Source organism: Miniopterus natalensis, chromosome 10, assembly GCF_054644295.1.
Source record: "Miniopterus natalensis isolate mMinNat1 chromosome 10, mMinNat1.hap1, whole genome shotgun sequence".
Lineage (NCBI taxonomy): Eukaryota > Metazoa > Chordata > Mammalia > Chiroptera > Miniopteridae > Miniopterus > Miniopterus natalensis.
The window spans coordinates 58,131,135-58,144,994 of NC_142090.1; the positions used below are offsets into that span (position 1 = coordinate 58,131,135).

The window sequence follows — 13,860 nt, forward strand, 5'->3', positions numbered from 1 at the left end:
GTCCTGCCTGTGGACGGCTACCTCTCCGTATCCGCACTGGGCAGAACGAAAGCGATCTCTTTCTCTCTTCTTATAAAGCCGCTAATCTCATCATGGGAGCCCCACCCTCCTGACCTCATCTAGCTTTAATTATTACTCAGAGTCCCATCTCCAAATACCATCACATTGGGGGGGTTTAAAGTCTTCAACATAGGAATTTGAGAGGACACCGTTCAGTCCAGAGCACTCACCTCCTTAAAGACAGCTCATGACATTTTAAAAAAATGTCCACAGAAGGAAAACATTTATGAAGCAGGAAGTGAAACCAGACGAAAGGGAGAAGAGTCGAACAAAAATAAGTTCAAAACGGGCTCAAGCCTTCTTGGCCACTTTTAATATATCGGATGCTGGGAAAAGACTATCAAGTGTGGTCAGAGCCTTGGTTACATAGAGCACTGCAGTCATTTCATGGATTATATAAAAATGAAGTTGTACACTTATGCCAGACTCTCACTTGCTTTGGAAGGACATATAACAATAGACTATCTTTCTTTATTATACTAGTCCTTCAAACCTCACCAGTTTCCGTAATACCAACGTTTAGAAGGAATGCATTCGTGTGCCAGCGAGGCAGGAGTTACAGGTTGATCAAGCAGGAGTGATGGTCGAGTTCCCCGGAGCTCTTGCGGTTGCAGCTGGCTCATCCTGGTGGCACCTTGTCACTCTCCCTCTGTCCTGAAGCCCCAGCAGCCTTGCCCCAGTTCTTCACAAAGATTTAATTGCAGGGAAGTAAATGAAAGGCTGATTTAGAAGAAATTCATTACTTTTTCCAAATACACCACAGGGCATTCTCCTGTGTATACTATCAAGTTACATAAATTATTGAAGCTGAACTACCCTTGTCGAAGTAAATGAACAAAATACACTTCATAGCGCAGAGGCCTTGATTTTATTACATTCGTTTGCTAATTCACAAAACTCAAATCTGCAGTAAAGGAAGGCCAGCAAAGTGGTGCAGTGTGAAGAGCCCCTGAGCTGGGAGTCAGACCCCCTGGCTTCTGGATTCAGCCCCGCTAAGCAGCCGGGCAACGCCGGCCAAGTACCTTATTCTCTGTGTGCCTCTGATTTCGCATTTAGAGAAATGGTGCTCCCTAAGGACCTTTCCAGCTATGTTTGTAGGTTTTCCTACATGTTCCTAAATTTGTCGTGTATTTTATCCTGAAACAACGTTATGGCAGCTCCGTGTCATCTTTTAAAAAAACGAAACAAGCACATCCATTTCAAATATACATGCTGTCTCCAATTCCAAGATTTCCATTGTGGATCCTTTTGAACCAGGCTTTTGCACCCAAGACTCCAGAAACCAGTGTTTTCAGTTTATCCGTTGATCCTCCCCCCAAACCCTCATCTTGATCCATCAGCAGAATTTAACCCAATTGACCATCACCTCCTCTTAGTAACATTTCCTTCGCTTGGATTCTAGGACAGGACTCCCCCACAATTTTCCTTTCACTTCTACTGTTCAGGCTCCTGTGGATTTCTTCTGATTTGCCAGACCTCTCACTGTTAGAGGGCCCCGGGGATTAGTCCTCAAATCTTTCTATATTTGCTCCTTAGAACCCAGATGATCCCATCCAGTCTCATGACTTAAATATCATTTATACATTGACAGCTTCCCAATTTATACCTCCAGCCCCATCTTCCCTGATTGCATATCCACCCGACTACTCATATTCTCCGTTTGGCCATCTAGTAGGTATCACAAACTTAGTATTACCAAAGCTGAACTCCTGATCTTTTCCCCCAGACCTGCTCCTTCTGTAGTCTTCCCCTTACCAATAAATGGCAACATTGTTATTCCAGTTAATGAAAGTTCTTTCTGATGCCTTTTTTTGTCACATGCATACTCACTTCTTCCACAGACCCTGTTGGTATTATCTTCAAAATAGATTCAGAATCACACCTCTTCTCACTTCTCCAGGCTATCACTGTGCTCCAAGTCATTCATTGTCGTCTTTTACCTGTATTTTTTTTCTTTGTTCATTTTTTTTTTTTACTTTCATATTATTTTGTATTAGTTTCAGGTGTACAACACAGTGGTTAGATAATCATATACTTTACAAAGTGTTCTCTCCAATATTTCCTGTACACCATGCATAGTTATCACAATATTATGGACTCTATTCCCTGTGCTGTACTTTATATCCCTGTAATTATTTTGTGACTACCAACCTGTACCTCTCATCCCTTCACCTTTTTCACCCAGTCCCCCAGTTCCCCTCCCCTCTGGCAACCTTCAGTCTGTTCTCTGTATCTATGAGGCTGTTTCTGTTTTGTTTGTTCGTTCATATTGTTTTTTAGAGTCCACATATAAGTGAAATCATACGGTATTTGTCATTCTTTGACTGGCTTATTTCACTCAGCGTAGCATCCTGTAGGTCCATCCATGCTGTTGCAAATGGTAAGAATTCATTCTTTTTTATGGCTTAGTAATATTCCATTCTATATACATACCATAGGCTTTTTACCCACTTGTCACCTGTATTTTTACAATGGCCTCCTGCTTCTCTTCTTGACTCCTGAGAGTCGGCTCTTGCTGTTTTCTCTCTCCACATGTGTACTCCCTCTTCCTCTAGATAGCCATGGCTCGCCTTCTCACCTCCTTTGGGTCTCTGCTCAAAGGTACCTATTTCCACACCAGCATTTCCAGTTTCTCTTCCTTGATTTATGTTTCATCATGACACTTACTACCAGTTGATATTTTATATTTTTTTGATTGTCTTTACCTGTCTCCCCCAGATGGAATCTACAAGAACAGGGGTTTCATTTTCATTCTGATTCATGTACCTCAGCGTTCCGGAGTCCTAGAATAGTGTGGGGCTCAGTAAATATTTCTTTAATGAATGAATGAAAGTATGGCACAAAGAAAGGCAAAATATGTTGTTTTCGCCAACTGAGCTGTGACTCTGAGGGTAAGGCAGACTCCCCTGTAGTATGTGTGTGTAAATCTGTAAATGTGTGTGGCTGTGATGACTCCGACTTTCAGAGACCAATACCTATCATGATGTTCCACGGGTTAGCCCTCCAGAATTGCATCTCAGTGTCCATTTTTAAACAGAGAAGGTAACAGATGCATCGATAAGTACATAAACGGTAACTTTCCATTCTGTCCACAGTGTCTTCTATTTTTACCGTCCCAAATGTAAGATTGCAACCAGAGTCTGGAGAGAGCATGCGGGCCTTTGGGAAAAACAATAGTTATGGCAAAAGTCTATCAAATAGCAAGCACTGATGAGCACAGCGTCCTCAAGAGAGCACAGGTAAGATGGCCCGCTTTACCTGGAAAGTAATATTGAATAGATGTCAATAGATCTTTTTTACATGAAATATTTCAGATTCACTTTCCCCCATCTGCTAAGTCTCCTGTGTTCGTTGTGGCTTTCACCCCAGATTCCACTGAGGTGCAGTTTGTATATTCAGGCACTTCTGGATTCTAACCCAAATTGTACTTCATTTATATGGTCAGAAGCAAGCCATTTAGTCATAAGCAAATCACTAGAACTGTTCACACATTCTTCACTGAGGTGAGAAAAAGGTTAACCTTGCGCCGTATTTGTTTGACCCACACAATTTTTAAAAATTAGTTTGCTCTCATTTTAAAATGGGAGATTTTGCACAAAGTCTGGATTTCTGGCTTTTCTTGGAAGATCAGCAGCTCTGGCAATACCGTGCTCCCGATCCTGCCAGGAGTGTGTGAGTCCGCCTGAATGGTGGCTGCCTCCCTTGGAAGGGACGTGTGCTTCCCTGGTTTTGCTCAGCTGCCATGTGGGCCACTTCGGATTCCTGCCAGGCCCCTGGTGCAGAACTCATCAGGGTGAAGCTTTCCTTTTTTTCCGATATGCTACTGTGACCCCTGCTCTTCTGCAGATAGGAAGCATAATCTAAACAAGGCCACCTCTAGGCACATCAGCCTGTCCCAGTCATCACACATGCTCCGCAGAAACAAGCATAAGACAGCAACTTCTGAAAAGGCTGTGTCTCTCCTTGCTGCCAGATGGAAGTGTCTGGGTTTTTGGAGTTTTGTGCCTCTGTATATACCTTTTCATTCAATGTCACATAACCCTCTCAAGCAGACAGAGAACCAACTTTTCTGTGGGGAAAGCTTTGTAGTCGCTGGTCCATGTTTGTTCCTTGCTCGTGTGGATGTTCAGTAATTCAATGTTCGAGTGAATCGGAGGGTGGGTACAGCATTGCAGGAGCTCCTATTCCTTCCTGTCTCCTAATATGAAAGAGGTTAACAGGCTCAATTGTCAGCCTGGCAAAGGGAGCAAATTAAATTGCCCACCTTGTGGGTAGGAGTGAGATCCTTCATTCTTTAAGTTATTTTTCCCTGCTGGATACAAAGTTACCTAGAAGCACAGCTTTCGTCCCCAGTAGCATTTGTACCCCATTCTGAATTTCAATTGGTCGGACAAAGAGGGGGCTGAGTTTTTGACCAGCTACCTCCTGGTCCTGAGAATGGTTTGAATTCATGAGGGTTGCAGCATAGACTTTTTAAAGTATTTAACCTGCATTACCATAATGAGGCCCCTGGCTTTATAAATCCTTTAGCCAGTTCAGTAGAACAAAACAAATAGTGGACTTTATTTGGGCTGCTCTCTCATACACACATGCACACAAGCAAGTTTGAATTTCAATGGCGAGGTTGTGTTCTTTCTTTTCTGCTCTTTTGATATGTCTCTGGCCTGAGCCTGGCCAGTCAAAGCTGTTAGAACGTGTGTGATGAGGTCAGCTTCTCCTTGTAAAATCAAATCAAACTCACGGACAGAGGCATAGCCCGTAAGGACTCAAAAATTAATTGAAAAGAGATTTCAAAAGGTGCTCAGAACTGTTATCATCAGTATTTGAAAGCCTTTAAAAAATGTATTTTCTTTGCAGTGTATTTTTAAAACGAATTTAAGGTTATATCTGCATGGTGGAAGCTCTTCCTCTAGAATTATTTGGTAATACAGATATTTTCTCTATAAGTTTTATCATTTTACATCAACTTGTAAAGTTTTAATGTCCTTATTGTTTTTGCTGTTTTCTTCCAAATCAAAATAATACCTCAGCTTGATTCAACATTATATCGGGAAAAAGTCTAAATTTTTTATTTTCTCAGAAAAGCTTCATGGAGGCTGGATTTTAAGACTTCTGTCAACAGAAAATCAGTTTAATTTCTTCCCTTTGTGGGTTTTTAATTTTAATCAAATGGGACCACCTTAGAGATAAAAAATATATAGCCTATATATTGTAGTAATACATCCTGTACAATGGAACTTATTCTGACCAGTGGTTGAATATCAAATTTTAGACATAAAAAGCAAAAAGTCTCTATAAGTGTGGGTATGCATAAAGAAAAACATGGAATTTTTTAGATTTTAATTTTGTTGTTGATGAATTATTGAACTGTTTAGAGCAGGATGTAGCATCTTAAATTTTCTTCAAATGCCCCAATTCTTTGTAAAGCCCAAAAAGATTGGGAGGGAAAGGAAAGAGGTTGGGGCCCCAATAGGCTGGGGGAAATGCTTTGTACCACTTCTGGTTTTGAAATGATGGTGGACTGGTAGACAGGAGTGTTTCAGATCATATTTTTTTCCGATACCTCGGTACCAAGCTGCTTCTGTACTCGCATGCTAAGGTCACTTCATTATTTAGTTAATAGTCCTAGATTTGCATGAACTAGATAGTGAGAAGCATTTTCCTTTGCAGCAGAAAGTGATTTTGGTTTCAGAGTCCTGAGACCAAATTAAATGAAAAACCACAATCACCAAAGTTTAAAAATAGAATAGGTGCCACTGGATGACCAAAATACTGTGCTTCCTACGTTTTGTTATCCTCTGAAGATGTTAACAGACTCAGTATCTCATATCGTCCCCACTCTTTAATCAGCATGGAAGGGTAAGATCCTCTTAATGTCCAAGGGAACCTTAAATATGCATAGAGATTTTCCCCGAGGAAAAGACTAGAAGCTGTATTGAATGCCACATCCATTAGTATCACTTATATTTGCATCCAGTGATAACAAACACAGCCCTATGTTGAGCTTAATTTTCCATTTATTCTAAACAGACAGGAAGTGCTCGGGTCGCTCTGTCTACTCTTTTTGCTGAATACAAGAAATAAGAGTCGCCTCTAATCTTTTAGACAGATGTTTTCTAATTTTTTCTGAAATGATATGCACTCATTAGGGTACATCTCTTTTCAATGAATCAGCTGGCCTTTAGACCCTATTAAATTTGTAGTAAGTCTACAGCTGTCTGTCTAGTGCATGAAAAAGTTGTATTTGGTTCAAGTGAAAGAAGTTAACTGCATGCATATTTTGGTGACCTTCTCCTTGCCTTGTAGAGTATTATCTTTGCTAATCAACGTTATTTAAGTATTATATGACAATGAAATAAAAAGTGTTAGGCTCTCTCTGCTTGACTTAGTCATCAAGCAATAATTAACTGTAAGTAATCTTCCAGGTAAACAGAGTAGAATGCATCAGCTGCTTAAGAATTTTAGTTAAGTAAGGTAAAGATTTTTTTAAAACTAAACTCCAAACAGAATACACTGCACTGGTGCTGAACATTCAGTAGAGCTGTGTGCTCACACCCCGAGGTGCCAAAACCCTGGGGATTTTTAAAAATCCAGGTTCCTGGGCTCCATGAATCTGCGTTTTAAAGAACACCAAAGGATGTTGATGCAGGTAGCCTTTGAACCACATATAATGAAATATTTAGTAAATATGCAAGAATTGTACGTTTGTAAAGTAAAACAATCAACTTACTCTGTCAGGACTGGATATAGACAAACTAGGAAAATCCACCCTTTCCTTTTCTTTTTTTAAGGAAAGTTGTGTAGACTTGTGCTAAGAAGGTAACCACTATTCACATGTGGCTTTTTAAATTTAATTTTTAATTAATTAAAGTTAAATAAAATAACAATTTTTGTTTCCTCGGTGGCAGCACCGCATTTCAAGTGCTCAGCAGCCACACATGGCTTGGGGCCAGGGCTAATGAAGAACCTCTCCAACATCACAGAACACGCTCGTGGACAGCTGGGGAAGAGCATGTCCCCTGCCTGCCTTTTAATTATTTATTATTTTAGCTTTTTTTTTAAAAAAAAAAATATGTCTTTATTGATTTCAGAGAGAGGAAGGCAGAGCGGGGAGAGAGAGATAGAAACATCAATAATGAGAGTCATTGATCGGTTGTCTCCTGCTCGCCCCCTACTGGGAATTGAGCCTGAAACCTGGGCATGTGCCCTGACCAGGAATCTAACTGCGATCACCTGGATCCTAGGTCGATGCTCAACCACTGAGCCACACCGGCCGGTCCCTGCCTGCCCTTTAAAGGAGGAAGCAGGGAAATTAAACTGGATTCAATCAGTAAAAATCTGTGTCAGTTCTAAATCATAGCCACTTAAGAGAAGCTTGAAATACAGGGTGTCCCCAAAAAATGTATACACAGTTTGTATAATTATAAAGTCAGTGTTTATTAACATACAGTTCATTTTCAAAATTTAAAAGAATCTACAGAAGTGAATAATTTTTTTGTCAATGCCTGTTTTCAAACTGATGACCGTTCCGGCCCAGGCACTGCTGATAATGTGAAGCAATGGAATCGCAAATATCAAGAATCATTTCGTTTAGTATCTGTGCGTCCTCAGTTCATCAGCTGTTGCCGGTTTTGTACCATAAACTTTATCTTTTATGAGTCCCCATTAAAAAAAAAGTCTAATGTCACTTTAGGATAAATTTCTTTGTTCAAAGCTTAGTCTGGCTTCACCCATTATATTCACATTTTGGGGGGATGCCCTGTATTTGAGGAAGAGAAACTCTCCAATATGGAAAGAGGCAGGTAGCAGAGCAAGAAGGACAGAGACGGATCATTGAGAATGACAGAAAAAGTGGTGCCCCAGGAACAGAGAGACCACGAGAAGGTGGCTTTGGGATCTTTCAGGGGAAGGAGACACGGTCAGGTTCCCTCGGTTATTGGTGGTCTTTGTTGAGATTGCCCCGGAAAGTAAGGAAGAAGAGGCCAACGGTCTGCGTAGCTGCACGAAGGCTGAGTGTCCCTCAGAGTCCAGCGGGAGCTTTAGCTCTGCCGTCTAATCGCCGTCTCGACCCTGGGAGCCGCTCCTGGAGAAACATCCCCGGGTCCCTCTCCTTCATGCTAGGACATTGTGGCAGCTGTCTTGTTCTGTCGCTGCATCAACTAGCATGGCTCCCATCTTCTCGTCTCGTGGCTTCTGCTGACTTGTTTCTGCTTAGCAGGGGTCCTGCTTACTGTCATTTCTCTGTCTCTCTCTTTCTGGGGCAGTTTCTAGCTGAGCCCTTCGCCTCAGATTCATACGGTCCTCAGAAGCAGCTCTGATGGGTGTAGTCGTCATCATGACGTGGACAGCAAGACGCTGAGCAAGGCTCTTTGGTCAGTCACCCCTGACTGTAGATGGCCCTGGGTCAGGCGCTGGGCCCTGATGCAGTCCGCTGAGCTGTGACCTGGGTGGCCAACCTCTTCTTAAGGAGACCCTCAGAAGAAGGCTCAGGGCTCAGCAGTCTCTGACGCTCCTACGAAGCAAGCAGTCTAGTCTGAAGGCTCCTTGCCTGGCCATTACCAAGGAAAAAAATCAGCCCCGTACAGACAGACACTCCAGTTTTCATGGAGCAACAACATCCTCATTGTGTGATATTTTTGAGCCAAGGTCTTTTTAAGAAGCCACGGTGCATTTTCTCAACTATAGACACAAAAGGAGATAATACCAATCAGCACCTAACACAATATAAGAAGTTCAAGTGTTGGATCTAGCTTTCTTTCAGTAGCAGGAAGGCTTCTGATTTTTTTGGCAAGAACTGTTATTTTCTTCATGATCCTGCAGAGTTGTTTTTCCTATCAAACAACTACAGTTTTATTCTCTGTTGTCTCATGTAGTTGACAAGACTAGTTCTGGAAATGACAGAGGGGGAAACAATAGTTTTTATCTGAAAGAATCCCCGGTTTTTGTCATTCCTCCTACATTGCTGCAGATTAAAAAATACATCTTATTTGGGAAATTGACAGTGCTTGAAACCACAGATGCATAATGCATATTATGAACACCCTTCAGAGAAGAGGCTGGAATGTGGTTTAGCTTCCCCACCCCACCTCCGCCCCCCTTTCCACAGTTTCCCCTCCACCCTGGAGAGTCTATTATCTCCTCTAAACTCTGATGCAAATTAGGCTCAGGAAGTTTGCCTCTTCTCTCCTCCCTCCTCCCTCCCCCTCCCCCTCCTCTGCCTCTTCTCTTCTTTCTTTGAGTCACCTCTGATCTGTACTCTGAACCATCACCACCAGCCCTGTGAAGGGGTTAGCAAAGGACTCTAAGGCCCTTGCTACCTAATCTGCTTAATTATGTCCTGGGATTGTGACAAAGAAGAATGAAAATAAAGATGAAGGTACCATGCTTCATCCAGAGTGCATTTTTTAATTATTTATTTAATTTTCTTGTATTGCCATAATTTCAGATTTACAGAAATGTTGCAAGAATAGTACAGAGAATTCCTGATACCCTTTCCCCATTTTCCCCAAATGTTTGCATTACATACACACACACACACGCACACAAATGTGTGCACATACACATCATTTTTCTAAACCATTGTTTTAACTCACATGACACTCCATTACCTTTAAATATTTCTGGTGTGTTTTTCTTTAAAAAGAATTCAGAGTGTTATTTTTTAATTTTAAAAAAATATGGTTTTTGCCCTTGCTTTTCCTTTTCCCTTCTCTTATTGAGAGTTTTTAAAAGCAAAATGACTAAAAGAGAAGAACCGTTTGATGCTTCACAGATTGGTTCGTCAGCACGATGCTCAGAAATGGGCTATATTTTTGTGATTCGGTGTTTCAGGTTAGATGAGCTCTCAAAATGGGGAGGGATAGTGAATAGCATTGCAACTTGTATCTCTGTCTTTTTAAAACCCAAATTAATTTCTTAGGGACTATTTAGCTAGCAGCATAATATAAGTGAAGCTTTTTTACAAAAAATAGTGGGAACCAGATGTGATGTGGCTAGTAAGCAAGATGTCTATTAGAACGCTTGGCCAAACTATTAGGAAGTTAGCAGTCACATATATTATAACAAGTAGTTATGACCAGCTCAGGTGCTCTCTTTTTCCATTTTATTTAATGTTGAGTCTTATGAATTTGGGATACAGAGGGAATCGTCTATGCCCTAAGTGCACTGTATTGTATTATTAATACCAGGATAGCAGCTGAGTCCCACTAGACGGTCTTTGTGGTCTGTGGATACTCTAAGAAGTGTCTGAGCATGAAAGGAGGCTGTTTGAGTTGAAGTGGGCTGATGGTCTGGGGTGACATTTGAATGCATGGAGGACAATGTCTAAATGATAATGTCGAGACAGGAAGGCAAAAAGAAGCTTGAAACTATTCCCATTGTCCCACGATACTCATCACTCCTCCTGAGATAGTTCTCTCATGGGAGCTTTGTCTGGGAAGAAATGGGGAGTGGGGTCAGGGAGGGATACACACTGGGACTCCTCGACAAAAGCCAGGGATTCAGGTCCTTAGACACATTAAAATTCTAGACAGATAGCAAATGTAATGAAAAGCACAACCCAAATGTATTTCCAATCTAACAAAATTAAACATTTTAGCTAAATTATTACAAGTATAGTTAACAAAATGTTTGCAATACTCTGAGATGCTTCTATGAATAAAGCTCTTAAGAACATCAAATCAGCTGTGCAAATGAATAATTTACCAAATCTGTTTTGGAATTTAGGATAGCTGTTTCCTCTACCAACACACACATACATACGCACACACACAGGAACACTCACATTCTGTACACTCACCCATTTGGTATAGAATAATTTTTCAACAGTCCTAGAGTTGCTAGGATAACATCATAGATCAGTCAGGGGGTTGCTTTTCCACCTAGAGAAATAATGCACAAAGTCTCAAACAAAAAAGCAATACAAAAGCTGGAGAAATTGATGGAAATTTAACTCATAATAAATATCACCACATATGCTAAGAGTAGAATCAAATACTCTGGCTCTTGCCCTGGCTGATGTGGCTCAGTTGGTTGGGTGTCATCCCATGTACCAAAAGATTACCAGTTGGATTCCCAGTCAGGGCACAGGCCCAGGTTGCTGGCTCCATCCCCTCCCCAGTAGGGGCTGTGCATGAGGCAGCAGATCAATGTTTCACTCTCACATCAGTGTTTCTATCTCTCCCTCTTCCTTCCTCCCTCTCTAAAAATCAATTTAAAAATCTTAAAAAAAATACTGTGGCCGTTAACTTCCATATTTGGGTGAATTTTTTTCCTTTAAATTATCACCATTCTTTTATGTATAGTGCCCTTGGATTTTTAATTGCTCTGGATTATCATTTTCAATGCAATTAGTAAAATTCCCTCAATTACATATAATAATTACTGTAAATGGGGCTATTGGCCTAATTACTATAAATGGGGAAAGATGTGTGATTATCGTGCAATTAAATCATGTACAGTATTTTTTTAAAATATATCTTTATTGATTTCAGAGAGAGGAAGGGAGAGGGGGAGAGAGAGACAGAAACATCAATGATGAGAGTCATTGACCGGCTGCCTCCTGCACGCCCCCGACTGGGGATCGAGCCCGCAACCCGGGCGTGTGCCCTGACCGGGAATCGAACCGCGATCTCCTGGATCCTAGGTCGACGCTCAACCACTGAGCTACGCCCGGCCAGGCCATGTACAGTTTTTATTTTACATTATTACATACAATGGCATAATGATGAATTATATCATTCCCTGGTCAACGAATCTACTTTATATTAAGATACCTAGAATTGTGATCCATTGTCAAAGATCCATGTCCCCAGTCTTTCTTCCTGAGGTAATTGAGTTACCCTGTGGTCTGGGAACCCACTAAATAAACTGTACCCAGGCAAGAAAAATCTGGAAGGAAAAAATCTTTTTACCTCCATTAATAAGAATGCCCAGATTATTCTATGTTTTCACCGTTAAATCGTCCTTGAGCCCAATGCCAAGTTCTACCATCCCTGTTTATTTTTATGTAAATGAGCAAAAATCAACACCCCTAAATGATGGCAACATTTAAAACATGCCTGAGGTGGGGAGGGAAAGGAGGTTCTTCCTCCACCGCGGCAAACATGATAATCACCCCTAGTTTACAGATGCACACTTAACGAGCTGATAGCACCTAATTAATTCTGCGAAGGCTGCTGCTTGACAGAGAGGGATTATGAGAATTGCATATTGATAGTGGCAGGAGAAATAAATCTATTTTCTCCATGTCAGGTAGGGTGTTCTTGTGTTCTTTAGAAACTGGCACATCTCAGAGGTGTTGCTCTCGAAATGATCTCAGGATAGAAAGAAATCAGTAATTACAGAGCCAGGCATTCAGTTGTGTCCTAATTTTCCCACCAGTTTTTCAGTGTTTCAGCTGCCTCAGAGACTTAAAGTATTCTCATTAGGTAGCTGCCGAGGCAGCCGCTCGCCTACTCCCTCGTTCTCTCACTCGCATTGCCTTTTTTTTTCCCCCATTCCTGCCTTGGGAGTGACTGTGAAGATCATTTGCTGGAATGATTGGCAGGTTAGAGGATTCGATCAGATGAGTTCCTCTTAGCGCAGGTCAAAAAGGCTAGTTAGCAGGAGCTGTCGAAAAATGCCAGCAGCATTCGAAATGGGAAATGTCATGACTTCGAGGCAGGGGGTGCCACCTGGAACAGAAAGCCCCCAGCTCATTAGCAAGTTACAGGATGCGGGTTTAACTGGAGGGAGCAGAGAAGGAAAGATAATACCCAATAGGAAAAATGATTGTGAAGTGGAATTGATTTCATGTATAATTTGTTTATCACTAGAGGGGACAAATGCTGTCCTTCTGACATGAGCAGAGGAGTGTGGACTATGAATGAAGCCACTTAGCATAATCTCCAGGTTGAGCTTTGGATTTAAAGAATGCAAACTTCTTTATTCTTAACTGTGGAAATGATCAGGTCATGTTACATTAATTAAAGCTGACATACTCTCAAATGTTTTATCTGGGCTATGTGGCAATTCAACAGAAACGGAGATGGGCAACTTTAGAAAATAAGAGGGATTTTTTTCCCCCCGCTGCTGGTGTGGAAGACTAGCTCAGTTACATACTGAATTATAACAGGGCTGTGGTTAGCTAGGCTGCACAAACCAAGCCCAGCTTCCTGATTCTTAAGCAATCATTTATAGAGGAGAGTATTTGCCTTTTGGGAGATTTAGGTCTAATCCATGTTAAAATATATTTGTATATTTTAGAATATGACTGTATCATATTTTGGTGCAGTGTTAAAATTTTAATCTGTTTTTTTAAAGGGAGGAAGCTCTCCGGTTTCATTACTGCCTAGTTGTCAGTTCATCTAGAATTTGATATTTTACCATAAAGTCAGCAACTTACGGTAGCCACATTTGCAAACAAAGGGAAGCTACAGAGATGTCCTTGCAGGAAAAATTAATCTGCAATTTGTAAAAGGAGTATGTAGTGGCAAAAAGAAAATAATATTGCCTAGTGTGTACTCCAACTAAACTCCAAATGTAAAGGTGCAGTGTTTTTACAATATGTTAAATGAGCTTTAGTGTAAAGCCTTTTTGTACATAAATCCCAATAGAAAATGTTTTTCCTTTTGATAAGAAACTTTTATGATATCATTTATCTTTTACACGGAGATCTTCATTTGTTATTTTAAGTCACAAATGCCACAGCTGCAAGTCTTCCTGGCTGAGCCCCAAAGGATGTTTACTTAGCATCTAGATTTTGGGTAAAACATATATTTTCAAAGTGTCTTTGCCTCGAGTTTCCCTTTCCTCTTAAAT

At 41.0% G+C, this 13,860-nt stretch overlaps 1 protein-coding gene across 1 annotated transcript in view; it reads left to right on the forward strand.

The window, feature by feature from the left end:
- The window catches only part of CDK14 (cyclin dependent kinase 14), a 496,763-nt gene that overhangs the window by 417,698 nt on the left and 65,205 nt on the right, over positions 1 to 13,860 (forward strand). The window contains exon 14 of the mRNA XM_087821147.1: positions 3,156 to 3,299. Within this exon, the coding sequence (XP_087677273.1) occupies positions 3,156 to 3,271 (116 nt within the window). The 3' untranslated portion in view covers positions 3,272 to 3,299. The remainder of the gene's footprint in view (positions 1 to 3,155; positions 3,300 to 13,860) is intronic.